This window comes from Oncorhynchus tshawytscha, unplaced genomic scaffold (assembly GCF_018296145.1).
Source record: "Oncorhynchus tshawytscha isolate Ot180627B unplaced genomic scaffold, Otsh_v2.0 Un_contig_57_pilon_pilon, whole genome shotgun sequence".
Taxonomy (NCBI): Eukaryota; Metazoa; Chordata; class Actinopteri; order Salmoniformes; family Salmonidae; genus Oncorhynchus; species Oncorhynchus tshawytscha.
The window spans coordinates 122,615-135,822 of NW_024609823.1; the positions used below are offsets into that span (position 1 = coordinate 122,615).

At 48.0% G+C, this 13,208-nt stretch overlaps 1 protein-coding gene across 1 annotated transcript in view; it reads left to right on the top strand.

Moving 5' to 3' along the window:
* The window catches only part of LOC121846113 (UPF0606 protein KIAA1549L-like), an 89,532-nt gene that overhangs the window by 62,605 nt on the left and 13,719 nt on the right, over window positions 1-13,208 (top strand). The window contains 3 exon segments of the mRNA XM_042319030.1: window positions 7,542-7,672; window positions 10,520-10,650; window positions 10,863-11,095. Coding sequence (XP_042174964.1) covers window positions 7,542-7,672; window positions 10,520-10,650; window positions 10,863-11,095 — 495 coding nt within the window.

Here is a 13,208-nt window from a genome sequence, read left to right on the forward strand (position 1 = left end):
GGTGACATCTTAGGTAGCCTCATCCACTGGTGACATCTTCATAGCCTCATCCACGGGAGTTGCACATCAGACATAGCCATCTTTAGATCCACTGGTGACAATCATAGCCTTATCCACTGGTGACATCTTAATACAATGCCTCAGCCTCTATCCACTGGTGATGTATATCATCTTGTCATCAGCCTTATCCACTGGTGACATCATCATAGCCTTATCCACTGGTCAATAGAACACTCTGACATCAATCATAGCCTTATCCACTGGTGACATCCACAAGCCTTATCCACTGGTGACATCATCATAGCCTTATCCACTGGTGACATCATCATAGCCTCATCCACATGACATCATCATAGCCTTATCCACTGGTGACATCTTCATAGCCTTATCCACTGGTGACATCTTCATAGCCTTATCCACTGGTGACATCTCATAGCCTTATCCACTGGTGACATCTTCATAGCCTTATCCACTGGTGACATCTTCATAGCCTTATCCACTGGTGACATCTTCATAGCCTTATCCACTGGTGACATCTTCATAGCCTTATCCACTGGTGACATCATCATAGCCTTATCCACTGGTGACACATAGCCTTATCCACTGGTGACATCATCATAGCCTTATCCACTGGTGACATCTTCATAGCCTTATCCACTGGTGACATCTTCATAGCCTTATCCACTGGTGACATCTTCATAGCCTTATCCACTGGTGACATCTTCATAGCCTTATCCACTGGTGACATCTTCATAGCCTTATCCACTGGTGACATCTTCATAGCCTTATCCACTGGTGACATCTTCATAGCCTTATCCACTGGTGACATCTTCATAGCCTTATCCACTGGTGACATCTTCATAGCCTCATCCACTGGTGACATCTTCATAGCCTTATCCACTGGTGACATCTTCATAGCCTTATCCACTGGTGACATCTTCATAGCCTTATCCACTGGTGACATCATCACAGCCTTTTCCACTCGTGACATCTTCATAGCCTTATCCACTGGTGACATCTTCATAGCCTTATCCACTGGTGACATCTTCATAGCCTTATCCACTGGTGACATCTTCATAGCCTTATCCACTGGTGACATCTTCATAGCCTTATCCACTGGTGACATCTTCATAGCCTTATCCACTGGTGACATCTTCATAGCCTTATCCACTGGTGACATCATCACAGCCTTTTCCACTCGTGACATCTTCATAGCCTTATCCACTGGTGACATCAACATAGCCTTATCCACTGGTGACATCTTCATAGCCTTATCCACTGGTGACATCTTCATAGCCTTATCCACTGGTGACATCATCACAGCCTTTTCCACTCGTGACTTGCATTCCCCAGTACATTCATAGCACACTTTCTGTGCAAAACTATTGTCTCACTGCTGATTCATACACATAGGCAATAGACTGAGACAGATTGAATAAGGACGACTGAAGAGATACGTGAGTAGAGTGTTTGCGGCACAGGCTTCCCCAGATGATCTTGAGCTACTTTTATGTTATTGAGTGTAATAATAACAGGTGGTGTTCATTATATTGCTGGGACCAGGATGCAATTTGCATGGACCAATGGAGTGCAACACATCACTTTCCCAAAACAGCACAAATAAAAAGCACCCAATGGTAGAATACTGAGAGCCCTCCCGTACCAGTCAAATCTATCAACATGTAAATTAAAGTTAGAACCCCCACCCCCACACTACCACCACCACCACCCCCACACTACCACCACCACCACCCGCCCTCCCCTACCAGTCAAATCTATCAACATGTAACATGTAAGTTAGAAACCCACCACCACCACCACCCCCACACTACCACCACCACCACCCGCCCTCCCCTACCAGTCAAATCTATCAACATGTAACATGTAAGTTAGAAACCCACCACCACCACCACCCCCACACTACCACCACCACCACCCCCCCCTCCCCTACCAGTCAAATCTATCAACATGTAACACCAGTTAGAAACCCACCACCCCCCACACTACCACCACCACCACCCCCCACACTACCACCACCCACCACATCATCACCATCATCACCACCACCCCCACACTACCACCACTACCATCCCCCACACCATCACCACCATCACCACCCCCCCACCATCACCACCACCACCAGCACCACTACCACCACACCATCACCATCATCACCATCCCCATCACCATCACCACCACCACCAGCACCATCCCCCACACCATCACCACCATCCCCCACACCATCACCACCACTACCAGCACCACTCCCCACACCATCACCACCACTACCATCCCCACACCATCACCACCACTACCAGCACCACTCCCCACACCATCACCACCACACCATCCCCACACCATCACCACCACTACCATCCCCCACACCATCACCACCACTACCAGCACCACCTCCCACACCATCACCACCACTACCATCCCCACCACTACCAGCACCACTCCCCACACCATCACCACCACTACCATCCCCCATACCATCACCACCACTACCAGCACCACCCCCCACACTACCACGACCACCACCCCCCACACTACCACCACCCACCACATCATCACCATCATCACCACCACCCCCACACTACCACCACCACCACCCCCACACTACCACCACCCGCCACATCATCACCATCATCACCACCACCACCCCCACACTACCACCACCACCACCCCCCCACACTACCACCACCCGCCACATCATCACCATCATCCCCACTACCATCCCCCACACCATCACCACCACTACCAGCACCACCCCCCCACACTACCACGACCACCACCCCACACACTACCACCACCCACCACATCATCACCATCATCACCACCACCCCCACACTACCACGACCACCACCCCCACACTACCACCACCCGCCACATCATCACCATCATCACCACTACCATCCCCCACACCATCACCACCACTACCAGCACCACCCCCACACTACCACAACCACCACCCACCACATCATCACCATCACCACTACCACAACCCCCACACCATCACCACCACCACCCCTCACACCATTTCTACTACCCTACCACACCATCACTATCACCACCACCCCCACACCATCACCACCACCACCACCCCTCACACCATCACCACCACCACCCACACCATCACCTCTACCCTCCCACACCATCACTAACACCACCACCACCCCCACACCATCACCACCACCACCCCCACACCATCACCACCACCACCCCCACACCATCCCCACCACCACGTTATACTTTATAATGGCCTACCACCTCTTTTCTCTTTTCTAAAGTCTTGTAATCAAATCCCATTTGCTGTGGGCAGGTAGCCTAGTAGTTAAGAGCATTTGGCCAGTAACCAAAAGGTTGCTGGTTCAAATCCCAGAGCCATCTAAGTGAAAAAATTGCCAATGTACCCTTGAGAAAGGCACTTAACCCCAATTGCTCATGTAATTCGCTCTGGATAAGAGTGTCTGTTAACTGACTAAAATGTGTTAAGTTGTGATTGTATTAAATGTGACTGTTCTGCCTTGCCACTGTAATTGAGGCAGTTGTCGACACTGTTTGTGTTCCAAGAGAAGAAGCTCTTGGAGGAAATGCTAAGCTAAATTGTCTGAACAATTGGGGACGAACAGCCTCAACCTATTAGATAATAAAAATTACAAAGTGGTGGCTATTTTCTCTCTGGTTCTCTGTGAACTTCTAACATACCCACTGAAAACATCTTGCCAATGCTCTCTAAACACTGTTTGTCCTACGGTTTACAAATACTCAACAAACGTTCTGAGAATGTTTCCAAATGTTCTGTCAATGCTGCCTCTGTCATGAGAGCAGACACAGAAATCCAGCAAGGGCTGTCATTGTTCTGATGGCTCACTGTCTGTCTCTGTTATGACTGTTACAGGACAGCACTGTCTGTCTCTGTTATGACTGTTACAGGACAGCACTGTCTGTCTCTGTTATGACTGTTATAGGACAGCACTGTCTGTCTCTGTTATGACTGTTACAGGACAGCACTGTCTGTCTCTGTTATGACTGTTATAGGACAGCACTGTCTGTCTCTGTTATGACTGTTACAGGACAGCACTGTCTGTCTCTGTTATGACTGTTACAGGACAGCACTGTCTGTCTCTGTTATGACTGTTACAGGACAGCACTGTCTGTCTCTGTTATGACTGTTACAGGACAGCACTGTCTGTCTCTATGATTATTACAGGACAGCACTGTCTGTCTCTGTTATGACTGTTACAGACAGCACTGTCTGTCTCTATGATTATACAGGACAGCACTGTCTGTCTCTATGATTATTACAGGACAGCACTGTCTGTCTCTATTATGACTGTTACAGGACAGCACTGTCTGTCTCTATTATGACTGTTACAGGACAGCACTGTCTGTCTCTATTATGACTGTTACAGGACAGCACTGTCTGTCTCTATTATGACTGTTACAGGACAGCACTGTCTGTCTCTATTATGACTGTTACAGGACAGCACTGTCTGTCTCTATTATGACTGTTACAGGACAGCACTGTCTGTCTCTATTATGACTGTTACAGGACAGCACTGTCTGTCTCTATTATGACTGTTACAGGACAGCACTGTCTGTCTCTATTATGACTGTTACAGGACAGCACTGTCTGTCTCTATGATTATTACAGGACAGCACTGTCTGTCTCTAGTATGACTGTTACAGGACAGCACTGTCTGTCTCTGTTATGACTGTTACAGGACAGCACTGTCTGTCTCTGTTATGACTGTTACAGGACAGCACTGTCTGTCTCTATGATTATTACAGGACAGCACTGTCTGTCTCTATGATTATTACAGGACAGCACTGTCTGTCTCTATGATTATTACAGGACAGCACTGTCTGTCTCTATTATGACTGTTGAAGGACAGCACTGTCTGTCTCTATGATTATTACAGGACAGCACTGTCTGTCTCTATTATGACTGTTAAGGACAGCACTGTCTGTCTCTATGATTATTACAGGACAGCACTGTCTGTCTCTATTATGATTATTACAGGACAGCACTGTCTGTCTCTATTATGACTGTAACATGACAGCACTGTCTGTCTCTATTATGACTGTAACATGACAGCACTGCCTGTCTCTATAATTATTACAGGACAGCACTGTTTGTCTCAATGATTATTACAGGACAGCACTGTCTGTCTCTATGATTATTACAGGACAGCACTGTCTGTCTCTATTATGACTGTTACAGGACAGCACTGTCTGTCTCTATAATTATTACAGGACAGCACTGTCTGTCTCTATTATGACCCTGTTACAGGACAGCACTGTCTGTCTCTATTATGATCTCCTCCCCGCTGATTACAGGACAGCACTGTCCTGTCTCTGTTCACCCACGACTACAGGACAGCACTGCCTCCAACTCAATCTCAAGTTTGCGGACGACACAACAGTGGTAGGCTTGATTACAGGACAGCACTGCCCTCGGAGTGTCTCTAGGAAAATAACCTCACACTTACAGGATTGTGGACTTCAGGAAACAGCAGACCCCATCCACTCGATGGAACAGTAGTGGAGAGGGTAGCAAGTTTTAAGTTCCTCGGCATACACATCACAGACAAACTGAATTGGTCCAGCACTGTCTGTCTTCAACCTCAGGAGGCTGAAGATTCGGCTTGTCACCAAAAGCAGGACTTCTACAGATGCACTGAGCATCCTGGCGGTCTCTATGATTATTACAGGACAGCACTGTCCTCAACCGTAAGGCTTCCAGAGGGACAGCACTGTCACCGGGGGTCTCTCCAGGACACCTTATGCTACAGGAAGGCCATAAAGATCATCAAGGACAGCACTGTCTGCCTGTTATGATCCAGAAGGCGAGGTTACAGTGACAGCTGGGACCGAGAGACTGAAAAACAGCTTCTATCTCAAGACATCAGACTGTTAAACAGCCACCACTAACATTGAGTGGCTACTGCCAACACACTGTCAATGACACTGACTCTACTCCAGCCACTTTAATCATGGGAATTGATGGGAAATGATGTAAATATATCACAGCCACTTTAAACAATGCTACCTTATATAATGTTACTTGACCCTACATTGTTCATCTCATATGCATACGTTGATACTGTACTCTATATCATCGACTGCATCCTTATGTAATTATGTATCACTAGCCACTTTAACTATGCCACTTGGTTTACATACTTATCTCATATGTATATACTGTTACATATCATCTACTGTATCTTGCCTATGCTGCTCTGTACCATCACTCATTTATCCTTATGTACATATTCTTTATCCCCTTACACTGTGTATGACAGTAGTTTTTTTTTTAATTGTTAGACAGATTACTTGTCTATTACTGCATTGTCGGAACTAGAAGCACAAGCATTTCGCTACACTCGCATTAACATCTGCTAACCATGTGTATGTGACAAATAAAATTTGATTTGATTTGATTTGATTTATTATGACTGTTACAGGACAGCACTGTCTGTCTCTTTTATGACTGTTACAGGACAGCACTGTCTGTCTCTATGATTATTACAGGACAGCACTGTCTGTCTCTATTATGACTGTTACAGGACAGCACTGCCTGTCTCTAATATGATTATTACCATACTATTACAGGTTACATTTTGGACAGGGGTCAGTGTTGGATTCTAAGGCTTCAACAGTCAGTGCTTGAAATACTCCTCTGAATGTCAGTGCTTTTAAACAGGCTCTAATACCCCTCTGTAGGGCAGAGATTTTAAACAGGCTCTAATACCCCTCTGAATGGCAGAGATTTTAAACAGGCTCTAATACCCCTCTGAATGGCAGAGCTTTTAAACAGGCTCTAATACCCCTCTGTAGGGCAGAGATTTTAAACAGGCTGTAATACCCCTCTGTAGGGCAGAGATTTTAAACAGGCTCTAATACCCCTCTGAATGGCAGAGATTTTAAACAGGCTGTAATACCCCTCTGTAGGGCAGAGCTTTTAAACAGGCTCTAATACCCCTCTGAATGGCAGAGCTTTTAAACATGTGGAGGGATGGGAAGGGGTGGGATGGGGAGGGAAAGGGTGAGGAGAGGAGAGGAGAGGAAGGGAGGGTTGGGATGGGAAGGGAGGGGTGGGATGGGGAGGGAAGGGAAGGGAAGGGAAGGGAAGGGAGGGGAGAGGAGGGGAGGAGTGGGATGGGGAGGGGTGGGATGGGATGGGATGGGAAGGGGTGGGATGGGGAGGGGAGGGGTGGGATGGGGAGAGGAGGGGAGGAGTGGGATGGGGAGAGGAGGGGAGGGGTGGGATGGGGAGAGGAGGGGAGGGGTGGGATGGGGAGAGGAGGGGAGGGGTGGGATGGGGAGAGGAGGGGAGGAGTGGGATGGGGAGGGGTGGGATGGGGAGGGATGGGAAGGGGTGGGATGGGGAGGGGAGGGGAGGGGTGGGATGGGGAGAGGAGGGGAGGAGTGGGACGGGGAGGGGTGGGATGGGATGGGGCGGAATGGGATAACTGTTCTCCAAGCCAAACAATCGCAGAATTCACAGCCGCTCCTGTTGCTATGGTTACCTGCAGCAGGTTGCCGAGCGAGGACGGTTCCGTCATCAGCAACGAATCAGAGAAGCTCAACTCTGGTCAGGGCTCAGCGGCCCAGAAAGTCACAGCACAGCAGAAATTGACAAAGGAGGAGACACGCAAGAAGAACGGTGAGACCAGTACACACACACACACACACACACACACACACACACACACACACACACACACACACACACACACACACACACACACACACACACACACACACACACACACACACACACACACACACACACACACACACACACACACACACACACACACACACACACACACACACACACACACACACACACACACACACACACACACACACACACACACACACACACTCCTGTCACACACACACACACACACACACACACACGTTTATGCTCCTGTCTGCATACATACTCTCCTGTCTGCATACATATCTTCCTGTCTGCATACACCCTCTCCTGTCTGCATACACCCTCTCCTGTCTGCATACACACTCTCCTGTCTGCATACACACTCTCCTGTCTGCATACACACTCTCCTGTCTGCATACATACTCTCCTGTCTGCATGCACACTCTCCTGTCTGCATGCACACTCTCCTGTCTGCATGCACACTCTCCTGTCTGCATGCACACTCTCCTGTCTGCATGCACACTCTCCTGCATGCATACACTCTCCTGTCTGCATGCACACTCTCCTGTCTGCATGCACACTCCTGTCTGCATGCACACTCTCCTGTCTGCATGCACACTCTCCTGTCTGCATGCACACTCTCCTGTCTGCATGCACACTCTCCTGTCTGCATGCACACTCTCCTGTCTGCATGCACACTCTCCTGTCTGCATGCACACTCTCCTGTCTGCATGCACACTCTCCTGTCTGCATGCACACTCTCCTGTCTGCATGCACACTCTCCTGTCTGCATGCACACTCTCCTGTCTGCATGCACACTCTCCTGTCTGCATGCACACTCTCCTGTCTGCATGCACACTCTCCTGTCTGCATGCACACTCTCCTGTCTGCATGCACACTCTCCTGTCTGCATGCACACTCTCTTGTCTGCATGTACACTGACAGAAGTGTAATATTAGACCATGTTAGCCGTACTTTACATCACAGATTCACCTGTACCCTCTCTCTCGCTCTCGCTCTCGCTCTCTCCACTCGCTCTTCATTCTCTCTCTCTCACACACACTCCCTCTCTTTTTAAAGCAGTAAAGGTATCCACTCAGCAGTAACAAGAGAGATGGACCTGATGAATATGTATGAGATGCTCTGCTGACATGATACAGTCTGTCAGTGGCTCACACACACACACACACACACACACACACACACACACACACACACACACACACACACACACACAGAGAGAGAGACACACACACACACACACACACACACACACACACACACACACACACACACACACACACACACACACACACACACACACACACACACACACACACACACACACACAGAGAGACACACACACACACAGAGAGACAGATACATATAAAATCACAGAGTGCAGAGGTCATGCTCCAAACTTCTCTGGTTCCTCTCTCACCTGACGAGCATGTCTCACCCTACTGCAGTTTGACTGCTCTGCCTCAGAATACATTTGGTTTATGGCTCAAAGGAAAGAAAAGGTCTGATATGTTGATTGCCTATCCATTAGTCCACTGTGGCCGATGTTTTCAGAATATATTTTGGCTTCAGTTATGTTCCAGAATAGTTTAATCAGTTATCTACAGTAGTCTTGGAAGGTCATGTTAATCGGATTAAAATACAGCCACTTATGAATTGGCCTGGGCTTTCTAGATTAGTATTATCTTAATGGAATGATCTGAATAATTTAGCAGCTAAGTTAAAAGCTGGAATTGAATGGACTTCTCCTGATGTTGGATAAGGAGAGAATGCCCAGAGTCAGTCAGTCTTCATCTATCACAGAGACGTGATTCCTGTTCCTCTCCGTCTCAGTGATGGACTGCTTCTGTCTGCAAGTTGGTCTGTGACAAACGTCACAATGTAACCCATAGCCAGGCAAGGTGACTGCTGTCCTTGGTGTGTGTGTGTGTGTGTGTGTGTGTGTGTGTGTGTGTGTGTGTGTGTGTGTGTGTGTGTGTGTGTGTGTGTGTGTGTGTGTGTGTGTGTGTGTGTGTGTGTGTGTGAGAGAGAGAGGGAAGATGTGTGTGTGCGCTTATGGCCCATTAGGCGAGAGTCCAGAGACTTGTTCTTTGTGGTGAGTGTGTATTAACTCCTTGTTCTTTGTGGTGTATTAACTCCTTGTTCTTTGTGGTGTTTGTATTAACTCCTTGTTCTTTGTGGTGTGTGTATTAACTCCTTGTTCTTTGTGGTGAGTGTATTAACTCCTTGTTCTTTGTGGTGAGTGTATTAACTCCTTGTTCTTTGTGGTGAGTGTATTAACTCCTTGTTCTTTGTGGTGAGTGTATTAACTCCTTGTTCTTTGTGGTGAGTGTGTATTAACTCCTTGTTCTTTGTGGTGAGTGTGTATTAACTCTTGTATTAACTCTTGTTTTGTGGTGAGTGTGTATTAACTCCTTGTTCTTTGTGGTGAGTGTATTAACTCCTTGTTCTTTGTGGTGAGTGTGTATTAACTCCTTGTTCTTTGTGGTGAGTGTATTAACTCCTTGTTATTTGTGGTGTGTATTAACTCCTTGTTATTTGTGGTGTGTGTATTAACTCCTTGTTCTTTGTGGTGAGTGTGTATTAACTCCTTGTTCCTTGTGGTGAGTGTGTATTAACTCCTTGTTCCTTGTGGTGAGTGTGTATTAACTCCTTGTTCTTTGTGGTGAGTGTGTATTAACTCCTTGTTCTTTGTGGTGAGTGTGTATTAACTCCTTGTTCTTTGTGGTGAGTGTGTATTAACTCCTTGTTCCTTGTGGTGAGTGTGTATTAACTCCTTGTTCTTTGTGGTGAGTATGTATTAACTCCTTGTTCTTTGTTCAGATCCCTACAACACCTCGTTTGGTTCCCTGCAGCTTATTTCCATAAAGCCCATGACTGCTCCGCCCACCTATTCACACCCCGCCTCCTCTGACCGCAGCCAAGACTCAGCCATCCTCAATGGAAATGGAGAGGTGAGACACACACACACGCACAAATGCGTAAACACGCACACATACACACACACTTTTTCATGTCTGTGCTTTTTCTCCCTCCTGCCTCCCTCCCTCCCTGCCTCCTCTCTGCCTCTCTCCCTTTCTCCCTGCCTCCCTCCCTTCCTCCCTGCCTGCCTCCCTCCCTGCCTCCCTCCCTGCCTCCCTCCTTCCCTCCCTCCTCCCTTCTCCAGGTGAACCTAGCTCTGAAGCAGAAGTCCGACATAGAGCACTACAGGAACAAGCTGAGGCTGAAGGCTAAGAGGAAAGGGTACTATGACTTCCCCTCAGCGGACGGCAGCGGGAGTGGTAGCAGGGCGCTGGCACAGAGGCAGAGACATGGACATGAGAGGGCACCTGGAGAGCATGGCCCACCACTGGAGCCTGATGAAGACCGAGCATCCACCTACGTCAAGTCCAGCAGGAGGTGAGATGGGGGAGGGTGTGAGGGGAAAGAGGAGGGGATGGGGATATATGTTGAGTTGTAGGTGGGTAGTTTGATAGTCCCTCCTCCTAAGCTTTTCAAGGACATTGATTGGCACTCTCTCTCTGTCTGTCACGCAGCCTCATTGACCAGTTGTCTGCAGTTCCATGCCCTCATCTAACCCTCCCTCTCTATAAATGCTCCCTCAGCACGGCAGTCTGTCTGTCTAATTGTTTCTTTATCATCTTTCTGTGATCCAGAGGAGGGTCTCATCAGGCCTCTTTAATCAGACTAATCCCCTCCTGTCTCTGGGATGGTGCTGGGCTCTGGCCCCTGGTCCTCTGGTTTTCTGGTCCTCCAGTCTGGAGATAAGAGGATTTGGTGTACTTGTCTCAGAGCAGGGGAGCCCATAAGGGGCTCTCCATTGGGACGGCTCTGCCCTGCTCTGTCGTGCCATCATTTGCTACTAATGTAGACAGAGAGAGAATAGTTGTGGTTTTTTATGGATGCCGATGAGGGAAAAACAAATATGCGTACATAACGCACAGACAGACACGACACACACACACAGACACGCACACACACACACACACACACACACACACACACACACACACACACACACACACACACACACACACACACACACACACACACACACACACACACACACACACACACACACACAAACTGTACAGGAGGAGAAAGGAAAGGCAGATGTTGGTTGTTTAGGTGATGGTTTTGTGATTTTCATTGCTCTGTTTCTCTGGAGAACCAAACTTCATATTCACTGCTTGTTGCCCTCCTCGTCCTGTCTCCTCTCTCCTGTGTCCTGTCTCCTCTCTCCTGTGTCCTGTCTCCTCTCTCCTGTGTCCTGTCTCCTCTCTCCTGTGTCCTGTCTCCTCTCTCCTGTGTCCTGTCTCCTCTCTCCTGTGTCCTGTCTCCTCTCTCCTCTCTCCTCCCCCTGTGTCCTCTCTCCTGTCTCCTCTCTCCTGTGTCCTGTCTCCTGTGTCCTGTCTCCTCTCTCCTGTGTCCTGTCTCCTCTCTCCTGTCCCCTCTCTCCTGTCTCCTGTGTCCTCCTCCTGTCTCCTCTCTCCTGTCTCCTCTCTTCTGTCTCCTGTCTCCTCTCTTCTGTTTCCTGTCTCCTCTCTTCTGTCTCCTGTCTCCTCTCTTCTGTCTGCTCTCTTCTGTCTCCTCTCTTCTGTCTCCTCTCTTCTGTCTCCTCTCTTCTGTCTCCTCTCTTCTGTCTCCTCTCCTGTCTCCTCTCTCCTGTCTCCTCTCTTCTGTCTCCTGTCTCCTGTCTCCTCTCTTCTGTCTCCTCTCTTCTGTCTCCTCTCTTCTGTCTCCTCTCTTCTGTCTCCTCTCTCCTGTCTCCTCTCTTCTGTCTCCTGTCTCCTCTCTTCTGTCTCCTCTCTTCTGTCTCCTCTCTTCTGTCTCCTCTCTTCTGTCTGCTCTCTTCTGTCTCCTCTCTCCTGTCTCCTGTCTCTATCATCTCTGGTTCTGGTGAAGTTTCCCATAGAGACATGTTTGACAGACTCTCCAGTCATGCTCAGCCTGCTGATAGGACTGTGATGAGTGATGAGATAGCACTCCCAGAGCATGTTCACTGATCTGCATCACTGCATCTTGTTCAACAGAATGAAAAATATGTATCAATATTATCATACATATTACCTCCTCTCTAAGACGTCCTCAGTATGATGCCGTTTTAGGAGTTTCAGCATTGGCTGGCAGGGATAAGTGATTGAAAAACACACAATTATGTCAAATCAATCTGGCAGAGGAGATATTATGTTCAGGAGATATTATATTCAGACTTTGGGGTCACTTAGAAATGTCCTTGTTTTCCTTGAAAACATACAGTACATGAAATGAGTTGCAAAATGAATAGGAAATATAGTCAAGATGTTGACAAGGGCTTCTTCCCTAAATAGTTCTTGCATAGTTTGGACCTGTGCTTTAGGTCATTGTCCTGTTGTAGGAGGAAATTGGCTCCAATTAAGCGTTGTCCACAGGGTATGGCTGGAGTTGCAAAATGGAATGATACCATTCCTTCTTCAAGAACCCTTTTACCCTGAACAAATCTCCCACTTTACCAGCACCAAAGCACGCCCCC